Source organism: Phalacrocorax aristotelis, chromosome 18 (genome assembly GCF_949628215.1).
Source record: "Phalacrocorax aristotelis chromosome 18, bGulAri2.1, whole genome shotgun sequence".
NCBI classification, from domain to species: Eukaryota; Metazoa; Chordata; class Aves; order Suliformes; family Phalacrocoracidae; genus Phalacrocorax; species Phalacrocorax aristotelis.
The window spans coordinates 3,697,299-3,721,457 of record NC_134293.1 but is presented as its reverse complement, the minus strand read 5'-3'; the positions used below and the strand labels follow the sequence as shown (position 1 = coordinate 3,721,457).

General features: G+C 59.7%; 1 protein-coding gene across 1 annotated transcript; it reads left to right on the top strand.

The window, feature by feature from the left end:
* Positions 1-13,524: 13,524 nt before the first annotated feature.
* Positions 13,525-23,865, top strand: TBX2 (T-box transcription factor 2). Its single transcript, XM_075113561.1, has 7 exons — positions 13,525-14,263; positions 14,965-15,232; positions 17,773-17,919; positions 19,087-19,163; positions 19,262-19,425; positions 20,733-21,346; positions 22,250-23,865. Exons 1-7 carry the CDS (start codon positions 13,899-13,901, stop codon positions 22,694-22,696), a joined length of 2,082 nt encoding a protein of 693 aa, XP_074969662.1. The 5' UTR covers positions 13,525-13,898; the 3' UTR covers positions 22,697-23,865.
* Positions 23,866-24,159: the final 294 nt, after the last annotated feature.

The following is a 24,159-nucleotide window of genomic DNA, read 5'->3' as shown; positions in this document are numbered from 1 at the left end:
GGATTGTGTTGTCACCGTGATGCTTGTTTCCTTTCAGGCTTTCCAAGGAGCGGCCGTAAGGGGCAAAATTCTTGCAGAGGAAGGAAGAGCGCTTTTCTCCCTCCTGCCTCGGACAGCTTGGTTGCTCGTTCCTTCTGAACACACAAAGTAGGATAGCGCATAATGCAGAGTGGTGTCATTGGAAATGTATTTGTTGTTGGCAGGCATTAAATCACTTTTTATAAGTGCTGCAATACGGCCATGTGGAAATTCCCAGTCTGCAAGAAGCTCCTTTGAATCAGGATGTTTTGTTTAAAGGGGGGGGCGGGGGGGAGAACCCTACAAACTAGGGCTGTACCAAAATATTTTCAGTCTGGTTCATTGAAAAGAACGTCCTAAATTCCCCGCTGTTGATAGCCCCGTAGCCAAACTGTTAAGAAAGCCTAGAGTTTAAAAAAAAAAAACAGCACTGCAATGAGGTGGCTAATTTAACTTTAATTTGATACTTTCACAGCTGACCCAGCAGAATAACCACCAAGTTCCAGCTCTACAGTGAGCCAGTGAAAACCGAGTGTGTTGCAGCGATAACTCTCTAGGGTCTGATTCGACGTGTCCCCGCGGTGTGTGCCTCGCTCGTGCTGCACGCCTGCTCCCACCGATGGCCCCTGCCTGTAGCGTACTCACAAAAGCCCCCCACTTCAACTGGGTGCCATGTGCTTTCCTGCAACACCACCTTTCTTCCACCTTAACCTCATCAGTGATACTCTTTTCAGGCACCAGGAGAGAAAATTGCTCCTCCTGGATGATGTTTAGAAGCTATTCCTAAGGGAGGTTTGCCTCTGACTTTAATTCAACCAGGTTTTCAATCTAGGGACCTGATCCAAACCCCACTTAAAGCAAAAAACCAGCCAGAGGCTCACGGTCTTCGCAGGATTTCGGACGAGTGTCTCCCGTTGTTGTGGAAATAATCCAGGTGAGTTTCTGAAACGCCAGATTTTCAAACGCAGCGGCTGGCAGGCAGTCGCAGCGGGCCAGCAGGAATGTTGTGCCATGATACAAACCACTGGCTCGAAAAGAGCCCAAAAGACATGTCGGACTTGCAGGTTTTTAAACTGTTTCCAGTAGTAGTAAGCAGCGGCCTCCTGCTGAGTTCAAAAGGCAAAACGTCTCATTTAAAGCGGGGCGGACTGTATATCACTCTGGGCATAAAGTAGAGCTCTTCTATTAAAAGTTGAGTTCAGATTTCATGAATTAACATGAAATACTGCTTTCTTATCCTATCCTGGTTTCTGTAATAAACACACGCATGTAGCGTGCTTAAATCATGGGAGGGGAATGTTTTGCTGTTTGAAAAGAAGCGGAAAGTCAAAGGTTCTCCAAATGTGACAGCTTGAAGTTCAAATGAAATAAAATCTCAGAACCAGGCCAGGGTCTGGGCATAACCGGGGGGGCTGGTGTTCCCCAGTGCTTTGCAGAGCATATGGGGCTTGGGCTTCGTTCGCGTCGCTGGCAAAGCTCAGCCCCGATGAGCCCCCATGGAGCAGGGTGCTCTGCCCAAGCAAAGCTGATGAACCCCATCCTTTTGCCCATCCCTATGCGGGGACAGCTGGTGGTTGTCCTGCTCCGAGCAGCAGTGGCCAGCCTGAGAACAAAGTTTGCTGGCAACAAGGCTGGAAGAAGGCAGGCCAGCGAGGGGAGCCAACCGAGGGCAAAATACCACCAAGATCTCCGTCCTCCTTCCTCAGCAGAGAGCCTGGAGGAGGATTTTGCTGCAAAGTGCAGCTGTGAAATCCTGAACGCTGCTCCCCCTCCTCTCTGACCCTCCAAGCGCAGGGGTAAACACAGGGTGCTTTCACTGGGGCTTCCTTAGAAACCTTTTGAGGATCCAAACTGCGTCCGTGCCGTGTCTCTACATTTATTTTCTCGCTTCTTTTGCTCTGGCTTGTTGCTGTGCAGGGTAGGAAAGTTTGCGCCATTTCCTGTTGTCTTTCCCTTATGCTCCTGAGATATTGTAAAAATGTTCGGTATCCTCCAGTAGGTTGTAATCACTTCACCCTAATGTTTCACAGCTGCTAAGTGTAACTTTAAACCCAACCATTTGAGTGCTTACAATTAGCGAGTCAATGGAGCTGAGATCGGGTCTTTGTGATTGCAAAAAGAGAAAATGAAACTTTCCCCCCCCCCCAAGTTTTAATTGACTAAAATGGGAACAAAAGTTGTGGAGATGAGGGATTTTTTAATGTAATAAATGACTAGTGGCTTATGTGCTAGGAAAAAATAATTGTATCCACTGCTTGGCCTGTTTCACAGATGGAAAAGGCACCAGGACAAGCATGTGTCTGCAGCGGCAGCGCCTCTGTCCTGGTAACTGCACGAACCCCCTCTCGGAGCTCCCTGCTCTCCGTTAGTAGGAGCAGAGCTGGTGAGAACAGAATTAGCCAGAGACAAGAGGCTTCAGATGTACCCCTCACCTGCCCCTGCCTGGGAGCTGCAGCTCAGCAGGGCAGTGCTTCCCACCCCACCGTCGCCCCACTCTCATTCTGGTATAAACCATTTGGCTGCCCCAGTGCTGGCTGGGACCTTCACCCCTGGGCCTTGCCTCCCTCGGTGCCTTCAGCCTTGGCTGCGGGCAGGAGGCACTGGGAGATGAAGGCGCTGCGTTCCTGCAGCGCTGGCGGTGCTGGGAGGGGGGATGTCTGCACGGCTCAGCCGGAGGAAGCCATGAACTGGGCAAAATGGCACAGTGCTGGTGAGTCCGGCTGCGGGGACAAATGAAGGAGCTGAAGACAAAGGTTGGGCTGATGCCTCTGGAGAGGAGGGCTGCCTCACTCCCCGTGCCGCGCCGTGCTGCCTGAGCCTCGTGGGATGCAGGCAGGGCCCTGCCGTGCTGGCAGAGGTAGCGGCTTCATCCCCAAGCAGCTTTGCAGCCAAAGCGAGGGGCAAAGCACCTGGTGAGTGTGTGGGGTCTCTGCTGATGGCCCCGTGTTATGCAAAGCTGTTTGTAAACAAGCTGTAAGCACTTCATATAACAGCATAGGGGCCATTTAACCCCATGCTGTTCCTTAACATTAATTGAACACAAGTCTAAACCGAGGGTGGTACTGAAGAGTCCTCCCAGCCCAAGAGTATAAAGCCTCCTTTGGCTGATGTTGCTGGGTTTGTTCCTGCTCAGTGTTCCCACCTCCTGCACATGTTGGGAGCAGGTTTCACTTAGAGCAGAGAACACCTTTACCCTGGTGAAAGCAAAGGGCAGGTTGCAGCGGGGATACAAGCCACCAACTCCGGAGCTGGATGGTGGGTGCGGCAGGGTCAGTGCCTCCCTCATCCCATGCTGTGCCCAGCAGCACCCTCATTCCTCAACGCTGTCCACGAGCAGGGTCAGCGCTGAAGCTGCTGTTTCCCACTGCAGGATACGGCCTGGGGGATGTGCTGCATGTCCCCCCAGCCTTCAGGACACATGGCCATTCCTGGCTGTGCCTGGGCATTGATATTGTCTCACCAATTGCCACCCCATCCCTTGCTGGGCTTGGATGTAATTTGAAGCTGTGCATCTGTCGGTGAGTTCCCAAGCTGAAGTTTTGCCTTTCTTGGGAATTTCTGCTGCAGGAAATTACACTAAAACACTGGTGGCCCCATGCAGGTTGCAGGCATGGGTACCATCTGAGCAGGCCAAGGTAAGCTGTCTGTGTATGGCGCACGTGTGCTGTGGACCAGGACTGTTCCTCCGGCTGCAGAGCTGCCTCCCTGCCCTGCTCCGCACCGGGGAGCGACCCATGCCTGCGCCTGTGGCAAAGGCCCACCAACCAAGTCCTGCTGGGCTCCTGGCTATTGCTGGGAACGGCAGGTGCTCAGCAGTTCCTAGCGTGCACTCAGCGCCTTGCAGGGTCCGGCTCTCTCGAAGGTGGTGGCTCCATCCCCAGTGGGTTCCCAGCAGCTCTGGCTGGGGCAACTGCAGGAAGGAGGCTGCTGGCCTCACTGGGTGGTCACCGTAGCAGGCAGGGTCGGGGGCTTGCAGACTTCCACGTCCCCTCTGCCTCCTTCTCCCCATCCCAGTGGGTTTCACCACATCCCCGGGGATGGGCACAGCGCAGCAGGGATGCTGCTCCCTGGCAGCCCTCCCTCCCCAGGAAGCACTCCTGCCACCTCACCATAAATACTAATTAATAGCAAAGCCCTGGTCTAGATCAAGGAGGAGGCTCTGAATTTTCTTGGGAACTTTGCTATCTGAAAGGTATCTTAAATATTCTCTAGCGCTCAGCCTATCAGTAGGTCAATTATACAGTGAGCAGTCATATGAAGTTAATTTCTAATTTAATACAATGTTAAAAGGTTGTCAGGTTAAAATCTAATCTATAAACAAGACATGAAACGTCTCTTTAAAACAAGTGTCATGAACCTGTCCTGGCTCAAACCACAGACTGCTGCTTCTTTTATAGGATGTAATTACTTCCCAGTGAGTATTTACAATATTATTATAGGACAGTAATAAAAGGCCGGTGCCAGCCATGCCCACGTGGCGGCCCGGTGCCAGCTGGGCGCTAATCCCACCCCTACCCCAGCCCCTCTCCCTCCAGCCCCTTCTCTGGGGAGGTGAGAAGTGCCAGCCCGTGGGCTCTGCTCCTGCACAGTGCCATGGGAAGCAGGATGGGGGAAGAACTGATCATATTTTCACTTAAATACACCTCGAGGTTAGGAGGACAGGGCCCCCCGATGCGTTTTGGAGGGAGCACAAGTGTCTCTGCATCCCCCGGCGAGGAGACCGTGCCGGCCCAGCAGCACGGTGCTTCACTGGCCACTGCGATGTGCCGTACCTGACAGTCCTGGGGGGAAACGATGGGTGACCGCCTTCGTTTTTGAACAACCTGGGGAAAGGACTTTGGCAAGGTTTTGCTGAGGGCTGAAGGTTGTGAGCCACGTTCAGACCAGCGGCTTCATTGAAGCAGAAAACCAGAGGCAGCACCTGCAGCCCAGGGTGAGGACCCTGCCCCGTGCCCTTCCTCCCCATCCCACCTCACACCCTCTCCCAGCACACAGGCGGGGGGACCAGGCACATTCCGCTGCTGCTTCTCCCACGCAAGAGGTGTCCACATTGCAGCCACCTCTGGAGGTACATTGAATTTTGCTCCTTTTGCTATCAAAAGGGGAAAGTCCAGTTGTTGTGTGGGACTGATGCCATTGTCCCACCCGGGCGGCTGGCCAGACCACAAGATTCCTGCTCCTGGTAGTTCACAGTGTCTGTGGGAGCTGGGCAGGATCAGGTCTGCCCTTGCCAGGCTCAGCCAAAAAACACTATATGTCACTCCAATGTAGGTCATGCGACTGGCTTTGAAATCGTGGGTTTAGTTTCTAGGAGGAATCTCATCAGCTCCAAAGGTTTGGATCAGATGTGGTCATGTTTGAGCTCCCCCCTATGCCCGTGGAGCCCTGCAAGGTGGGGTTTTCTAAAGAAGACCAAGATTTTGATGGGAGCAGGTGACCACAGCGAGGGCTGCAGGGAAACATGGGATACTGGAATAATGGTGCTAAAATGGCAGGAAGTGGTGATGTGCTGGTCTGACCCAGCCCATGAAGCTACAAGGGATGCGTAGGCTCCTCACTGCAGCCCCTCCGCTGGCCAGGACTCCTTGCCTTCCTGGGTTTTCTGGTAAATTCTGCTATGCTTTATAATTGAGAAAAGCTGCTGCTGAACATCTGCGCAGACACTGTCCGCTCTGAGCCGGCTGCCCGGGTTGTTAGTGCTTGCACTGCCGGTGCTTTGATGTGCGTGTGATTCACGGGCTTGGCCGGGGCCGCCCCGCAGATGCTGCCTCTGGGTGGTGCGGGACGGCACGCCGTGAGGTGGGACAGCACCCACCGCATCTGTGCAAACAGCAGCCCCCGCTTGAAACACCCTGTGCCTCCTCGCCAGGGCTCGGGAGGTGACCTCTCCTGCTTCCATCTGCAGAGGAAGGTTCCCTGAGGCACCCAGGGAGGTCGGCTCAGGTGCTTCCCTCCATCCCACCAGCACACAAAGGGCAGAGGGATGATGATGCCCGTGCGCCAGCCAGCGCGGCAGAGCCCCCCTCCCCGCTGAGAAGGAGAAGCGGCCAAGCAGAGGGAGCAGAGAGCCCTGGGCTTGGGGCTGGCGGCACCAGGCAGGCAGAGCCGCAGGGCCGGGGCTTTGCTCTGCAGGCACAGTGTGGCCCAGCGAGTGCAATCTGTGGCCTTAATCCCGCCGTGTCCTGCGCGCTCTCAAATCCCCTTCACTTCAATGAGCGCTTGTAGCGTCAGGCCTGCGCCGGGCGAGACGGCGCGCGGGGACGGCGGGGAGGATTTGCTCAAGAGGCACTGTTTTTAAGGTGAGATTTGAAGGATGGAAGACAGATGGCAACTGGAGAGGACAAACAGATCAAGTGAAGGGTTTGTTTTCAGCATGGAGGGGAAAACACAGGAGGGAATTACTGCTGGCTACAAAATGGGGGCTATTAATACCTGCAGTGTCTCTGCACTTAGCCCGGCGAGCCGGGATCCTCACAGGATGCCCATGGCGGGGGCAGACACCAGCCCCTTTGCGATGCAGGAGTGTGGTTTTTTTTTCTGCTGAGATGAATTGATCCCAGTGTAGCGCTGAGTGTACCCAGACAAAGCCGGGAGAGGGGTTATTAGCCGGCCTGCGGCCCTGCTATTGTCCCCACTATCTTTTCCTCCCTTTCAGCCTCCCTCCCCACGGCCCAGGTCTCAAAAACCATATGTCAAGAGATTAGTGACCTGCATGAAGGGCAACGGCTTGCTTTGCGCCGGCAGCCGGGCATCGGGGCTGTTATTTACTTGTTATTTGGTACTGCCTTCATGTAGGTATCCATGGAAAACATACCTGAAGAGGAACCTGGCAGTGCCGCAGAGCCCGCACAGGTGAGGAGGCACTTCAGGGTGCTGGCTTTGGGCGTACACACTGTGTGCCCATACCGAGACCCCAAATTCCCCGGGGTGGTCGGCGCAAGAGGCCATCACCTTACAGAGAAGTGAGGAAAAAGCTGAGCAGCGAGAAAAATGCGGCGCAACGGTGCCCAGGGAACCTCAGCAGGCACAGTGCTGGAGCCCAGGCTGTGGTGGGGGCATTGCCCCACAGCAGTTTGAGTTTGCAGACTTGTTTTAAAACCTGGGAAGAGTCTGTCCTATCTGCAGAGCCCTGCTCCACCTTTCTGTGCCTCTGGCAGAGAGTGGCTCAGAGGAGCGCTGGGGTTTTGTGGAAACGTGAATAAAAACGATGAGAGCTGGCCGTTCCGTGCAGTGCTGGGTATACGTCAAATTGTTCATGATGTCCACGAAATGGACAGGTGCAATAAGAAAGCGTTATTCCTGCCGATGGTGAGCTCATGATTTATTCTGGCTGTTTTTATTTTCTCAGGAGTGAAATACACTCTCTTATAAACACAAGTCGGTGATTTTCTGCAATGCTAAAAGTCAAACCTAGACCAAAGCCACAACTCACGTGACGTGGGAACAGTGGCGTCAGATCCTGCTTTAGGCATGTTCCTAGATCCCATCCAAAGCAGCCAGGCCAAGAGGCGAGCTCCCATCAGCCCTGTGCACCCAGGGGCGTCTCACTCGCCCCTCCTTTGATGCTGTAACTTCTGCCAAACTCCTGGCCCCAGACAGAGAGACAGGGGGTTCTGGAGGCACAGGGCCCCTGTCCTGCTGAGGGGACAGGGCTGGGTGGGCTGGGTGACCCCCATGGGGCTGGGACTGTGCTGCACCTTCCCCCTTCCAGGGGCAACCAGGGGGGTTTGCACCCACCAGGCACGGTTTTAAAAGGAAGGAGGGAGAGAAGCCGGGGCAGCGGGTGTGGGGAACAGGACCCAGCCCCGGACATCCCCTGCCCTCGGGGTCTCCGGGGTTTTGCTGCCCGGGCACAGCAAAACCCCGCCTGGAGGGGGATTTTTGGAGGGGGCGACGGCCCCGCCCGCCCCCGCGGAGGTTGCGCCGGGCGCGGAGCCCCTCGTGATTTTTTTTTTCCTTTCGCCAAAGCGCTGCGAACCACCCCCCCACCCCACCCCACCCCCCACTCCCGGCCCCGCCGCCCCTTCCCCCAGAACTGGCTGTTTTGCCGCTTTTCACCCCATTTCGCCGGGAGCCGGGGGGTGCCGGGGGTCGGGCCGGCCCCGTCCCGGCCGCTCCGGGCACGGTGCAGCTCAGCCCGCGGGATAGTCCTAAATCCTCACTTTTAATCCCTCGGAGGAGGCGGGCGGGGGGCCCTAACAGTATTATTTTATCAAATAACGCCGTTTGCTAAGCTCTTGTATTTAAGAGATGAACCGGCCACGAAGCTCAGCCCCGGCTCTCCCCTCCCGAGACCAGCCTCGCTCGGGGAACCCGGGCGGAAAACAGGACCCCCGATTACCGATAGACGCCGATTCAGCCCCCGAGGCCGGGGCGGGGGGGCCGGAGGGGCCCGGGGGGGGGCCCACACCGACCTCCGGGGTTCCGGCGTGGGACGCCCCGACGGAGCGGGGACTCCGGGCTCCGTTTCCCCGCGGGAGCCGAGCCGCGGCCACGCGTGGCGGCGGGCGCGGGGGTGGGGTGGGGATGGGGGTGTTGCTCGCCCCCCGGCCCCATCCCATGATGGCGATGAGGCGACGGTAATACCATTAGCCCGGGGATTACGCGTCCGCGTCGGGATGTGACACACTTTCTCAAATGGAAGTTTTTTAAACAGAGGGATTTGCATGATCCATCCCGCCGTCTCCCCCCCCCGTCCCCCCCCGGCACCATCCCCGTCCCCGCCCGCCCCCCGCGGTGCCAGCTCGGGTTTCAGGCCGCGGTCCCCCCCGCGCTGGCACGGCCCCCGCCGGGGCTCCCGTCTCCTTTTAAGGCAGCGGGTTCGGTGCGTGCGAGGCGCCGGGCCCCGACGTGGGGAGCCCCGGGGGTGCGGGGCCGGGCGGGGCCCGGGGTGTGTGTGGGGGGGTCATTTCCCCCCACACACACACCCTGCGCAGGGAGGGGGCTCCGTAATTAAAAATTAAAAAAAAAAAAAAAGTCAATCAAGCGGCGGGGCTGAGCGGGCTCCCGGATCAAAGCGGCGCGGAGGTAACGAGGGCGGGTGCGGGCGGGGCGCGGAGGATGCGCCCCCCCCAGCGCGGGGCGCGCAGGGGCCGCGCGGCCGGGCCGGGGTCACTCGCCGCCCGCCCTGACAAACAGGCTGGAAAATGTGTTTATAAGTTGTTCAAACTCTGGATAAACTTCAGCGGCGTTTGTGTCTGCGTCTCCCCGCCTGTTGTTATTTTCCAGAAATCTGGATTACTGGAAATATTTTCTTTAAAGCTGGAGAGAAATCTAAACAGTCTGAGGGCAGGGAGAGCTCGGGGGGGGGGCCCGGGGGCTGCCGCGCTGGCGGGGCTCCTCGGGTTTCCCCCTCGCCGCGCCGCGCTCGGACGGGGCGCGCAGCTCCGCGGCCGCGCAGCGGGAGGAGGGAGGACGGGGGCACCGGGGCCGGGATCGGGTCGGAGCATCTCTCTCGGTGGCTGTCGCTAAAAGTGTATCAGGCTTGCCCCGGTGCCCGGAGCACCCCGGGCAGCTGCCGCCGCGCAGCGCGGCCCCTCCCCGCCTCCCTGCCAGGCACCGGAGCACCGGGGGGGCGGGCGGGGGGGGCGTTTTCCCGGGATCTCCCGGGGGTAAGGGGATTCCCAGCCCCTTGAAGGGTGTGAGGGGAGACGCGGCGCCCCGGGGAAGGGAGGCGCGGAAGAGCTGTCCCTGCCGCGGGTGGGTGAGAGCAAACGAGGGCAGTTTTATTACACGTGGGTTTATTTTCCTCTCCAGGTAGAGGGGGAGAAGCGGGGTCAGGGAAGCTGTCGGGGCCGCCTCTGGACCCCTCCCCGCCTGCCCCACAGCCCAGCTGCGGTGGAGTGGCTGGGCCGAGCCGAGGTGTGTGGAGAGGAAATAGGGGCGTGCGAGTGGCAGGGGAACCCCGGCGCTGGAGGGGGCCGAGGGGGTCTGGCACCCGTCGGGCCTCTCCTGCGTGGCGAAGGGCTCCTGCCGCGGCCGAAGCTCTCAGACGTCCCCAGGTCCGTCCGTCCAGCTGCCCTGGGGTAGCAGCGAGGAGCCCAGCCAAGGCACGGCCCTTTCCCACCCCCACTGGGGTGTGCGTGTGTGTGTCCCCGGCTCGGGAAGGTGCGAGCGGCTTCTCCTGCCCGGCCCCGCCGGGCCGCCCTCCCCAAGCACCCGGGGGAGTCCCCTACCGTGGCATCAGGGCTGGGAAGGGGGGGGGCTCGACGGCTCGCCCTCGGCACAGGAAAATCCCTTTCGCCTGGAGCCGGAGCGCCCGTGGGCGGTGCGCCCCACGCAGCCCCGTCGGAGGGGGGAGACCGCTCCCCGGGGCGCGGGGCCGCCGCAGCCCGGTGGAGCCGGGAGGAGGGGAAGGCGGAGGCCCGGCTGCTTGTGAGAATTGTTATTTTTCATCAATCACCGGCAATTTGTGTAAGTGCCCCGGACAGGACACCAGCCGTCCTGCTGGCTGGGGTCACGGAGACAACACAGCGATGGAGAAGAGCAAATTGCATTTGCTCACCAGCTCACAGATCCAAATTACGGCCCTCGCATGGCGCGGGGAAGGGAGCGAAAGGTCCATGTGACATGAGGGAAATATGAAGGACTTTGACAGGTCTCAAACGGCCTGGCGCCAAGGCCTAAGTCTATCGGCTAAAAATAGAAAAGGGATGATGAGTGGAGATGGGCAGAGATGAAAGGGGACGACGGAGCGGGGCCGCGCTGCGGGGCGGGTGGGGCGCGGGGGCGGCCGGGCCGGTTCCCCCGGCCTGGCCCGGGCCGGATCCCCAGGGCGGCCCGGCCGCCGCCGTCCCAGGCCCGGGGACCGCTCGCCAGCGGAGCGCCGGGCCCGCAGGCGGCCAGGGAGGCTCCCGGGAACCGGGCACGGTGGTCCCGAGCGCTGCAGCGCACTGGGAAACCCTCCCTGGGAACGGGACGGTGCGGGGACACCTCTCGTCCCCGACCCCAGGAGCGGGAGGAGAAGCCCCGCACCGGGGCCGCTGGCTCATCTCTCCCGTCGCGGTGTCCGGGCATGGACGGGGCGACTCGGGGTTTCTCCCGCCCCGTCCACGGGCGCAGGCTCCTGGGTCGGGTCCGCGCCCGTCGTGCCCAGGGCGGTGGGTGTCCCGGTCCCTGTTAGCCCCCACCCCCGGCCGTCCCATCGGCGAGCACCACTACAGAGGGTCGGGGAGACGAGACTGCTCCGGGTCGGTTTTATTCTGCAGGCAAGGGCGTTTGCGACGTTACAGCGGTGCGGGGGGCGCGGGCGGGGGTCCCGGGCCCGAGGAGAGACGACATTTCCTCGCGGGGACCCGGCTGCCTCCAGGCCCCGACGGGCCGGGTCCCGCATCTCCCGGCGGAGCGGCGGGCAAGCCGCCCCCGGCGTGGGGCGATGCGGCCCTGGGCCCATGAGGGGCTCCGGTTTTTCTTCGTGAGGGGGAATTAAACAAAAAATAAAAAATAAAATACAAGCAAGCCCCATTTTTTTTTTCAAAGCTGCCGTCAGCAGTTTTCTGCAGCGGCGAAGAAGCAAAGTCCAAATCAGGTCTAAATTTCAGTCCCCGATCCCCGTTCAATGGTCAGCGGGACCCCCCGCCTCCACCCCTCCGCCCCGCCGTCCAGGGCAGCCCCGGGGGGACGCGCTGTGCCCGCCCCGTCGGGGGCGGCGGCGGGGCCGGGCAGCGCAGGTAGCGGTGAACCTGCCGCGGGACACGGGCAGGTTGTGAACGCCCCCAAGAAGAGCCCGGGACTTTGGGTTTGGGGTCTGCGTGGCACACCGGGGGCAGCGGGAGGGGATCGCAGGATGAACCGGGGTGTGGGGGGGGAGTCGGCGTGGGGAGGGCGCACCCGGTGTTCCCCGCGTCCCACTGTTCGCGGGGAGCAGCAACACGCCGCCCCGAGGGCTCGGAGCTGCTGCGGCCGCGCCTCGCTGCGCACCCGCGGAGCGGCAGGGCCGGGAGCCGGGCCGGGGGGGCAGAGGAGGGGGCCGGCCCCCACCTCCCCGTCCCGCCTGGCCGCGGCGCAGGCGGCGGGGGCAGGAGCCTTGGAAGGATGGCAGGGCGCTTTTTGAAGATCTGGGGGTAAATATGAAGTGACAAGAGACGGGTCTTTATTGTGAGGGCTCAGCCGCCTGGCGCCAGGGCCCTCTTCAGCCACCGCGGCCCTCAGTTAATCAGCGCAGATCTCCAAACCGACCTCTCCGCGGGGACACCCACCGCGCCCGCCGCCCCCCCACTCCCCCCCCTCGGGCCCCGGCGCGGCGGGACCGGCCCTAATCCCTCTGCAAACAGCCCCGGCGTGTCCCCCTCCGCCTTATCTGCCTCCCCCCCGCCCGGGTAAACAGCCCCTCTGGCCGGGCACAGCCGCGCCGGCCCCCGGCCGCGCACCCGACGCGCCCCGACGGGCGGGGCCTGCGCCTCCGCCCTGGGCGCGGGGATGCGGGCGGGACACCCCCCCCCGCACCCCCGTTCGGGGCGAGGGAGGGGGGGAGGCGACGGCAGGGAGCGACTCACCCGCGCTGGGAAGTGGCCGCTCGGGGCCTCGCCGCCGCCCGCAGCTCTCGGCCGGGCCGCGCTCCTGGCGGCCGCCCCGTCGGCGCTGCGCGGCGTTGCGCGGCGCTGCGCGGCATTGCGCGGCTCTGCACGGAGCGGCGGGCGGGGCGAGACCCACCTCGATCCGCTCTCCAGGATCTGTCGTAAGACGGCAGCCGCCGAGCTCCCCCGGCCGCTCCACCTCCCCCCCCCCACCCCGCTCCCCGGCCCGCCGCCCCCGCACAGACCGGCGGGGGCCCTTTGCCGCCCCCCGCCCCCCCGGGGCCTCCGGGCCGGGCGGGCCCGGGCGCCGCTCCCCGCTCCGCCGAGGTGGCTCCGCGCTGTCCCCGCACCGGCGGCGGCCGCTCCCCGGCCGCGGCGCAGCCAGGGCTGACCCGGTATGCGGAAAGGAGCCGGGGGTGGGATTTCAAGCACTTTTCTCTGTCATTGGTTAATATTTTATTCTGTTGACATGTTTTCTTACTGCCGATGCTTCCGACACCTTCTTCTTTTTTTTTTTTTCCCTTTTTTTTTTTTTTTTTCCCCTTCTTCCCTTCCTCCCTCCCTCCGCGACCCTCCCGCCCCCCCGCGCCCCGGAGCTTGGCCGGAGCTGTCAAAACCACGCCTATGCAGATCCACAATTGGTCTGAAACGCGTAAAATCAGCAATCAAGGGGGCTTGGCTCATTAGCGGGCGGATCAGAGCAGGAAGGACATGTGAGATAGTCACAGTTTTACAGAGATCAGGACAAGATCTAACCGTTTCCACTCCGGCTCCTTTAGCCATGAGCAGCCCTCGCCCCAGCGCCGTCCGCGGAGCGCGCAGCCGGGCCGGGGCGCAGGCAGGGCCCGCGGGGGTGTGAGGGGCAGCGCGGCCGCCCCTGCCCCGCCGCGCCCCGCGCGGCTCCGCGCAGCACCGCGCCGGCTTTTGTTTCTATTTTAGTGTTGGGAAGGACTTTACCGGGAGGGCTCGCTCGCTCGCTCGCACTCGCTACAACAACAACAACAAAAAATAAGGACCTACTCTCTCCCCTCCGCAGACCGGGAGTCCCAGGAGCCGGGAACTGCCTCTCTCTTTTTTTTTTTTTAAATTTCTTCTTCTTCTTCTTCTTTTTTTTTTTTTAAAAATATTTTTTTCCCAGATCTAGTTCCGCTGTTTTTCGGCTTTTTTGCGTGCTTTTTTTTTTTTTTTTTTTTGTGTGTGTGTGTGTGCGCGTTGTTGATTTTCCTTCCTCTTCCAGAGACTCGAGCGAGTTCGCTGGGCAGGAGAGAGAAAAAAACCCCAAACAACAACACCCAAAAAAAACCCGCGCATACACATTTTTGTAAAGGGAATCCCTCTTTTTCTCCTGGATTTGTGGATGCACCGATGAGAGATCCAGCCTTCCCAGGGACTGCCATGGCTTACCACCCCTTCCACGCACCCCGGCCGGCCGACTTCCCCATGTCCGCTTTCCTCGCAGCCGCCCAGCCGTCCTTTTTCCCCGCTCTGGCTCTGCCTCCGGCGGCGCTGGCAAAGCCCATGCCGGACCCCGGGCTGGCCGGGGCGGCCGAGGCCGGGCTGCACGTCTCGGCCCTGGGACACCACCACCAGGCCGCCCATCTGCGCTCCCTCAAGAGCCTGGAGCCCGAGGAAGAGGTCGAAGACGACCCCAAAGTAACGCTGGAAGCCAAAGAGCTTTGGGACCAGTTTCACAAGCTGGGCACCGAGATGGTGATCACCAAATCCGGGAGGTAAGAGCCGGCCCCGCGCGGCCCCGCACAGCCCCACGGAGCCCGCCCCGCACCTGCGCGGCCGCGCAGCGCCCTCGCCCCTCCGTTTCAGCCCGCTTCCCCCGGTGTTCGCCGAACCCTTCCCGCGGGAAGTTTCCATCCCTGGACGTTTTCGAAGGTGTTTCCCTCCCCCCCCCCGAGCTTCCCCCACACCCCCCCAATTATTACTTTTCCGAGCGCGATCCAAATGAAATTTTTGCGCGCTGATGGAGCGCCCGCAATTCCGCGCTGCGTTTGTTTACGCCGCTTCTCGCCGCTTCCCTCCCTCCTGCCAAACTTTCCCCGCGGCCGGGGTCGCCCCCGGCCCTCCCCGCGTCCCCGGCCCCAGGGGCTGCCTGGGTGCTGGGCGAACAGCTCGTCGGAGGGCAGGAAAATGGGGTGAAATCCGGGATGCGTTTTTCGCCCCTTATTTCCCGGACTGGGATTTTATTTTTTATAAGTTTTCCCCCTGCTTTCTGCCCCTGACGGGTGCAGCGGAAGAGGGGTGAGAAGCAGCAGGACGTGAGAAAGGCTGGAAATCCTCAGTGAAGATGTAAAAGATGGTGGTTTCGGAGCGGCAGCCGGGGCCGGGCGGTTTGGGGCGGCTCGGCGGGGCCTCGGCCGTCGGGGGTTGGCGGCGGGCGGGCGGGTGCAGCCCTGTACCGCTCTGGGTCTCTCCGCAGGAGGATGTTCCCCCCGTTCAAGGTGCGGGTGAGTGGCCTGGACAAGAAGGCCAAGTACATTTTGCTGATGGATATAGTGGCGGCCGACGATTGCCGGTACAAGTTCCACAACTCCCGCTGGATGGTCGCCGGCAAGGCCGACCCGGAGATGCCCAAGCGCATGTACATCCACCCCGACAGCCCGGCCACGGGGGAGCAGTGGATGGCCAAACCTGTTGCCTTTCACAAACTCAAGCTCACCAACAACATCTCGGACAAGCACGGCTTTGTAAGTGCGGCTGCGGGGCAGAGCGGAGCCCCCCCGAGCAGGGACACCCCACACACACAGCGGGGACGCCCAGAGAGGGGTTCGCCTGGTGCCGGGGCTGCCAGAGGGTGGCCGTTGGGCTTTAACGGCTTCTCCTGCACCACACACCGGCAGCAGCACGCTCGGGGCCCGGCCGGGCGGCGGGGCCTTGCCGGGCTCTGCGGCGGCCTGGCTGTCCCGCAGCTCCCCCCTGGCCCCTGCTCCTGCCCGGCACCGAGAGGCAGCTCCCCGCTGTCCCGCGGACGGCTCCCCCGGGGAGGGGGAACGGGGGAGTTGGGCTGTGGGCAGCCTCGGGTTCCCCTTGGCTCCCACATCCCCGAGCCTCCCGGCCTGTCCTGCCGCCTTTCCCCGGCCCTCGGGGCTCTGCGGGGAGTGGGGTTTGGGGGGGTGAGTGTGCGGGTCCCAGGCCTTGCCGGGGTGTGGAGCGAGGGCAGTCCCGACGGGGCGGCGGGGCTGCGGCCGGGCAGGTGCATCCCGGGCTGGGGCGGACCGGGACCGGGGCCAGGGCGGACCGGGGAAGCGGTGCTGGAGGCGGCAGCACCTGCGCTGGGTTTCCGCGGCCGGGAGCAGGGCCGGAGCCGTTGGCAGCCCCTGCTCCGCACCGGCTGCTTCTGAAAGGCTCCCAAACGCCACTATTTATTTCCCTATTGATTATATGTGCATCACTTTCCGGAGGTAAAAAAAAAAAACCAAACAAAAAACAGCAACCCCCAAAACCAAAAATAAAGACAAAAAACCCCTAAACCAAACAGAAACAAAGAGAGAAAGAGAGAGAGAGAGGAATAAAGGAAGAAGCCGAAGCGTGTTGGCAATTTGCAGAGAGCCGCAGAAAGCAGGGTCAAAACGCGAGGGAGCGTGATCCTGCGTGAATGCACGGGAGGCGGGGGGGTGGGGGGAGATCACAGCGCGCAAACCGGCTGTCTTTAGCCTCCGGACAAGCATTTAGGGCGATAAAGGGAAAGTTCATCGTCCGGGGACGGTGATAGGGCAATTAGCGGGGACCCCAGGCCGGCGGGGCAGCCGCGCTGCGGGGGCTGCGGGACGCGGCGCTCAGGTGGGGCGAGTAGCCCAGCACCAACCCGCGTAACTTTTCTCTCTCTCTCTCTTTTTTTTTTTTTTTTTTATTTTGAGGCAGAAAACAGCATCTTTGTTAAATAATACATTGCAAGGTTATTTATAGAGAGCAAGGTAAATCGATAGGGAGGAGTCTAAAAGACAGTGTTTTTTGATACGGGAGGAAACCGAGTTTGATTCGGTGTTTTTAACGGTTCGCCTCCTCCAATTAAAGATTTCTGGTATCTGTCGTTGTCCAAAATCCGGACTGTGTTAAATCTGGCAGATGAGGGTTTAGCCAGTGCCCATCTGGTCAGAGAGGGATGATTTTTTTTTTTTTTTTTTTTTTTAAAGGAATGTAGCTTTGCACGCCTGAATGAGACTTTTTGCACCATTTTCATGATAAAACCGGTCTAGATGATATCAATAGAATAGCGATCCGACAGTCCATCAGCAGGTGATTATTGCTGGGGTTAAAAAAAAAGAGGATTTTTTTTAATTGCCTTCTAAAACGAAATGAAGTGATAATTATTTAGCCATTTGGCCGACGTTATTTGACAATAATTACTCAAGTTTTCGCTGTTCCCCTATCAATTCTGGGCGGTGAATACTGCATTTCAGCCCGACCACAGCAGGTTGGGGAATTATTTAAGCGCTATCGGGCAGGAAAACGTTGCCGGTGCGGGCAGCGAGGGGCAGGGGGTCGGAGCGGCCCCCGGGGCGCGGCGGGGGGGGGTTTTCCGCCGCTTCCGAAAATCCTTAGCCAAATGGCGGTGAATTCGGGTTTAAAAGGAGGGGGGGGGAAAAAAGCACCTAACGAAACAATCCCAGAACTGAGAGGGTAGAGAATAGCTTTGAGTGTTGGCGAGGCGTTCAGACACCTGGTTGGGAAAAAAAAAATGTCTGTTCCTTCTGCAGCGTTGCTCCGAGACATAAATTTAACATGGCTCATGGTGAAACGCTCCTTTCACGTCGCAGGCGCTGGCTGGGGCTGGCACGGGTTTCAGCCGCCACCGACACAAATCGAGAGGCTTTTTAACATTATTTTTTGTGGTGGTGAGGTAGGGTATTTTTTTTTTTAAAGGGCGGAAATATGAAAAGCGGCGAGAAACGTGTCGAAAACTCGCCTCGCGTTTGCAGGGTTGTAATAAAACGGGGAGATCCTTTTTGTTGCTTTATTGCTGTGCTTAACACCAGCAAAGATGCTGCTGTGCCTGTCTTCCCCTGACCTCCTTACTTGGGGCCAGATTGTGCAACGGCATAGACAAAAAAAAAAAAAAAGAAGAAATCTCCCTCTTTAGCATTCCTTCCTCACGGTGAATTTGTATTTTTTTGTTGTTGTTGTTTTCGGGAGAAAAGGGATTTCTTTGGGGAGGTAGCTGGAGGCGCATGTAATGCAGAGCGTGAGGCTGATGGCAGCCGCGGGCTGTGCTCTTTATCCCACCCAGACCATCCTTAACTCCATGCACAAGTACCAGCCCAGGTTCCACATAGTCCGGGCCAACGACATCCTCAAGCTGCCCTACAGCACCTTCCGCACCTACGTGTTCCCCGAGACCGACTTCATTGCCGTCACTGCCTACCAGAACGACAAGGTACGGCCCCTGCCCTCTCCCCTCCTGCCCTGGCCTCTGCCCCTGCCCCTCCCTGGCCTCTACCCCTGCCCCTCCTCTCACCCCTGTCCCATCCCTTACCCCTTATTAGGGGGTGTTTGTGCGTGTGCACGAGGACATTTTGGGGGAGAGCGGCCAAAAGGCAGCAACAGGAGAAAGGTTAAACCCCAAGCCCTCAGAGCATGAAGCACCCTTCATACTACTACTACTATTATTATTGCTATTGCTAATGCTATTATTACTATTTCTATTATTACTATTATTAATTTCCTCCTGCACTTTGTCGCACCTTTTCTGGGCCACGGGGGCCTTCGCTGCAGGCTCAGGCTGCAGAGAGCAGCACTGCGGCCTGGGCAGCCTCATGGAGAAGGTGCCCTGGGCTCGGGAGGAGCCAAAAAAATAGCGCCAGATAAGCTAATTTTAGTTGCTTTCGTGATTTAGCAAGTGTCGCCCTGTGAGCAGCAGAGCCAGGCGAGCTGGGTGGGGAGTGGAGAGCCTCCGCTGGCCCCCTCCAAGGGTTGTGTGCGTGTGTGTTTTAACCCAAAAGCTGACCCCCACCTCCACCCCTAGCTGCTGATGCTAATTGACAGCTCTGTCTGAGGGTCCTGGTGGGCTTGTTTCCCTCGTAAAGTTTATGGCGAAGAGTCACAATCGATTAAAGAGCACTTTGCTCGCCCGCCGCAAGCTGTGCGGGGCGGCCGCCGGCTGGTGGGCTCCGTCGGGCGGCAGCGGGCGGGGGGTGCCGCGGGCCGGGGGTGCGGCAGGGCCGGGCAGACGGGCCTTTTTCCAGCGCCCCTCTCGGGGCTGTATTTCAGAGCCATGCATTATTGAGCGCCCTAATGTCGCCGGCCCCAGAAGCCCGTGGCGGGGAGGGATAAGAATAGCTTTTAACCAGCGCCGGGCGGCTCAGTCGCCATCTTCCCTCCGGGGGGCCGTGAAAAATAACTTCCTATCATTAAGACTCTATTAATAATTCAAGCCTAAACCTCAGCATCATTTTTAATAAAGCATGCGGTGTGTTAAAGCGGGGCCGCGGCGCGTTTCGCAGCCTGCGCAGCGCACCCCGGACTCCCCGACGGCGGCGGGGGGGGGCGGCGCGGGCAGGGCTTCACTCCGCTTCCTCCCTCCATCTCCCCCCAACCCCTGCAGATCACCCAGCTGAAAATCGATAACAACCCCTTCGCGAAAGGCTTTCGGGACACGGGCAATGGCCGGCGGGAGAAGAGGTAAGGGGTGTCCCCCGGCCCTGCTCCGCCCCCGCGCAGCAGTCGCTCCGTACCCGCGGAGGGCCGGGCGGTGCCCGACGCTGCCTCTCGCCCCGTAGGAAGCAGCTCTCGCTGCCGTCCCTGCGGATGTACGAGGAGCCCTGCAAACCCGACCGCGACGGCGGCGAGTCGGACGCCTCCTCCTGCGAGCCCTCGGCCGTGCGCGACGCCCTCCACTCCCCCGTGGGCGCTCTCCCCAGCCCCCTGCGCCTCAAGGGTAGAGGTAAAGGGGTGACACCGCCCCCCCCTGCGGCTCGGACCCCCTTCTCCTTCCCGCACCCCGGCGTCGGGGGGTTGGGGGGACTGGAGGGAGGCGCGGTCCCCCACTTTCCCCCAAACGTCGTGTTTCTGCCCCCTCGGAGCCTGTGGGTGCCAGTTTCTTTGGGGCAGAGAATCAAACCAGCAGGGAAAAAAAACATGGGGATGGGCACGAAGGAGCCCAAGGGTTGAAAGGACAAGAAGAGAGCAAACGCGAATGGCATTCACGGTTTGCAACGTTTTCCTGTTTATACGTTAGTGTAAACAAGAAGAAATGGCAAGGCAGCCCGTGTGCTATACGCGTTCAGCTGGCTCCTCGCTGGTGCGTGCCCTGGCTCTCACGGCTAGCTCACTCTCCTCTGGAAGGAGGAAAAAAAAAAAAAATATTAATACATATGAAAGAGGAAAAAATGTTGTAACTCCAGGGCTTCGAGTTGTAAACGAAAATAAAAACTAGCAGTTCCCACGTCGCAGTTTTTAGACGCTGGGTTTTGTCTTGCCGCACTATCAATCTGCTCTTCAGACTTTCCACCAGCCTGATTCCCTGCAAACCTTCATCAAAACTTCACCCACCCCCCGGCCCCGAGCTGGTGGAACGGTTTATTACACTCCTCTCCTCTTTCAAAGGCTTCCCCGAATATTCGCCCCAGCCTGCAGAGCTTCACCTAACCCGCACCAAAATGTTTTTTTCGTTTAGCGGGAGCTGGCCGGGCAGGGGCTCTGCTCCCCTCACCCTCAACCTCCCTCGCCTCTCATCCCCCTTCCTCCTCTGAGAGCTTGATGGGTTTTTTTAAATTAAAGCCCCTTTTAGGAGAGGCTGTACCATACCTCTTGCCTTAAAACTGCCTCTTTAACCTGCCTCAACCTGCACATTTGGAATAAATCCACAGCGCTGTTGATCAGCTCCATGTAATTAAATATATACAGGACCATTTCCTCCAGCGCTGTCCACCCGCCCGCGCTCTCTTCATCCCCCGCTTTGAGTTTGCAGCTAACGAGAGAGAGCGATGCTGTAATAGATTTTGGTCCTCCATCAAACATGTTTTTCCTGTTTGGCAGAGCAACAGGACTGCTGTTGTTAATCCCCTTTCCCCAAAGCGACCGCTGCATGAGGGCCCATTTCTGCCCCCGAAATGAGTTTCTCCCATTAATAATGATCCGGACTTTGGCGCCGCAGTCTCTCCCCGACGCCAGGGCTCTTGCGAGTGACCCGCTCCTTGCCTTCCCCGGGTGCTTCTTGCTCTGACCCTCTGTCCCTCCATCCCCTCGCAGAGGAGAAGCCGGGGCCTGACAGCGACACGGAGGTGGAGAAGGCACCTGAGGAGCGGCCTGTGGCAGCGGCCAGCCCCGGCGTGGAGGATGCGACACCCCGTGGCAGCCCCCGCTGCCCGGAGGAGCGGAGCAAGGAGAGGCGCAGCCCGGAGAAGGTCAAGGATGGTGCATCCTCCCGGGAGGGTCCTGGCGAGAGCCTGTTCGGTGCACGGGGCCTGGAGAAGGACAAGGTGGAAGGACGGAGGAAAGAGCTAGACCCGAGCAAGAAGGATGCGGAGGGCGGTGGGCTGGGCAAGGAGGCCTTCGCCCCACTGATGGTGCACACGGACAGCCCCCCGCACCTGAGCGCTGGGCACCTGCAGAGCCTGGCGCTCTCTGGCCTCCACGGGCAGCAATTCTTCAGCCCCCTGGGTGCCGGGCAGCCCCTCTTCATCCACCCGGGACAGTTTGCTATGGCCCCCGGCGCCTTCTCCGCCATGGGCATGGGACACTTGCTGGCCTCGGTGACTGGTGGGGGCAGCCTGGAGAATGGAGCCCTCTCATCTGCCCCAGGCACCGCAGGGACGGCCACCCCCTTCCCTTTCCACCTCTCCCAGCACATGCTGGCCTCTCAGGTAAGCCCCTTTGCCCACCTTGCATCCATGTCTCCATCCTCACTGTCGGGTCAGGCCCTGGTCCTTCCTCTCCATGTCCTTCCCCAAAGCTCCATGAATGATCAGAGCACTTCGGGGGCATGGCTCAGGCCCAGCTGGGGTTACCCCCAGTGTGGGGACTGCGGGGTGGCCCCGTGCAGGTCAGGAGCTGTTGGCACTCACAGCCTCCCCCATGCACTCTGCAACGCGTGGGGACAAGGGGATGACACTCTCCTGGACCCCCGATGTGCTGCCTGGTGTGGCACAGGCAAGGCGTGGGGGGCATTTTGAAGGCTGGCCTCAGGGCTGATTTGCGGAGGAATCTTGATTTTTCTTTTTTTGCAGCTGATATGGTTCCCCTGTAGACAGGGGCAGAGTCAGGAGTCATGGCCCTGCGTGACCTGGCTGTCTCCATCCACCAGCACCCCATTTCCCTGCCAGCCCTGAAACAGCTCCTACAATGCCTGCACTTGTGTTGCCTCTGCCAGCCCCTATGATGAAATGCATAAGGATGTCTTTGAACTCCCCTAATTTATCGATCCTACTTAACAATGTGTTTTAATGTGGTTAAAGGTCTGTGATGCTGCACAGACAGGGACATGCAGTGTGCGGGGACGTGCAGGGACAGGGAAGGGGCATGTCCTGGGAGGGGTTTGTGCCTGGTGGCACCAGCCCAGGTCGGTGCAGGGCAGATGGGGCTCCCCAGCTGCACCCCCTCCCTCAGCCCATCCCACAGGGGTATCCCCACGCTGTGTTTTTAGGACTACACCAAGGTGTCCATCTTTGCTTTGTCTTTCTTGGGGGAACATAGCTCAGGGGCAGGCAGGAGCGGGGATGCAGCGGAGCATCAGCATGGCTCTCACCCCTCTCTCTCTCTCCCCACAGGGAATCCCGATGCCCACCTTCGGCGGACTCTTCCCCTACCCCTACACCTACATGGCGGCAGCTGCAGCGGCCGCCTCGGCCATGCCGGCCACCAGTGCAGCGGCTGCTGGGCCGCTCTCCCGCAACCCCTTCCTGGGCAGCAGCCGTCCCCGCCTGCGCTTCAGCCCCTACCAGCTCCCAGTCACCATCCCTCCCAGCACCAACCTGCTGACCACTGGCCTGCCCACCAGCCTCAACCCCGGCTCCGAGGGCTCCAAGGCCGGCAGCAGCCGGGAATCCAGCCCCCTCCCCGAGGTGCCGCTGCACAAGGGGGGCAGCCAGCGCCCCGCCGCCTCCCCCAAGGGCTCCCTGAAGGAGTCCCTCAATGAACTGCAGAACATCCAGAGACTGGTGAGCGGGCTGGAGAGCCAGCGGGAGCTGTCACCCGGCAGAGAGTCCCCCAAGTGACCGACGGAGTGGGCAGCGAGCCCTCCCGGCGGGGCGGAGAAGCACTGGTATTTTGTACAGCACAGTATAAATATTTATTGCAGAGTGAGGGGTGGGAGCGGACAGGGAACGGGGGGCTGGAGCAGAAGGTTGGAGCCCTGCTGGCCAAGTGGACCCACCCCCCCAGAGTCAGGAACAAGAGGTGGGAGTGCAGGGCTTGTCGGCCCCCCCCGGCTGTGGGGCTGAGAGTGGCTCCCTTGGCTTCAGCGTGGCTGCGGAGCCCCCCCGGCCCCTCTGCTCCCCCGCTCTGGGCACTGGGCACCTCCGGGGGGGCAACGAGCCGGCGTGGAGGCACCCGATGGACAGGGCGGCCCCGACCCCCGGCCCCGGCCCCGGCCCCAGGGAGATGAGAAGGGCCAAGGCCTCATCTGTGAAAGGTGGGGGGGGGGGAGGAAAAAATAATTAACAACAACGACAAAAAGAAATAAAAAATGAAACATGGGAAACGAACCGCCTCAGCAGCCACCGCCGCGCAGAGCTGGTATGGCGGGGGGAGCCCCGTGGGTACCCGGGCAGATATTTATGAAATAAATGGAAATTTGTGTAAATAAGCTATAAGGATCCCAGAATATGCAAATTGGTATTAATTTATTCAGAGTTGTACATTGGTGTGTACATAATATTTAGAGTTTAACTCATCGCATTTAAGGTTTTCTTTTTGTTTGTTTTTTTTTTCCCATTTTACATGAACATATATATTGTAAATGAAAACTATTTAGCTCTTTGTGATTGAAGGAGATACGGTTTCTTTAACTGTGTTTTAAAATATTGTTTATCCCGCCTGTTCTCTAGGACAATCATGTGCCACTGGTAAAACAATTTTTGGAGTCATTGAAACTAAGAGTTCAATTCTCTAATGGACTTTTGCAAGGAAAAAAAGAATCTAAATCGTAACAAAAATATCGCTACAGTGCGGGGTATAGAGAATGCAGGAATAAACCTCAGGTTTTTATTTTTCACTCCAGAACAAAAAAAAAAAAGTATAATAAATTTAAATATCACAGGACTGTGCTCTATATTTGTTTTAAAATAAAAAGATACATGATTTGCAACGTGCTGGTTACTCGGGTATCTGTCTGTTCAGTTTTGATGAATTCTCACATCTTTCAATAAAAAAACTACTCGGAGAAGTCCTGCCGGCTCCCGCCTGTTTAATTCCCTCCGCCTCCCCGCGGCCGCCCCGCCCCGTCGGGGCCGCCGCTCCTCCGCAGGTGCGCAGCGCTGCGCGGCCGGCCCGGCCACGCGGGGACTCGGTTCCCCGTGACGGCGGATCCCCCGGGGCTGCGCATCCCCGGTGGCTTCCGCGGCACCAGCGCGGGGCTGCCGGGCCCCGCGTTTGATGGGGAATAGTGCAAATCCCCCGAGGTGCACGGCCACCCGCCCCGCCAGCCGCCCCGCCGCGGGTGGGGGGGGGGGGTCGGCGC

Excerpts from the sequence above, each read along its gene's own strand:
- TBX2 (XM_075113561.1), top strand. The coding sequence starts at position 13,899 with ATGAGAGATCCAGCCTTCCCAGGGACTGCCATGGCTTACCACCCCTTC. Across the intron at positions 14,264-14,964 it reads GTGATCACCAAATCCGGGAG|GAGGATGTTCCCCCCGTTCA; the intron begins GTAAGAGCCGGC and ends GTCTCTCCGCAG. Across the intron at positions 21,347-22,249 it reads AGCACATGCTGGCCTCTCAG|GGAATCCCGATGCCCACCTT; the intron begins GTAAGCCCCTTT and ends CTCTCCCCACAG.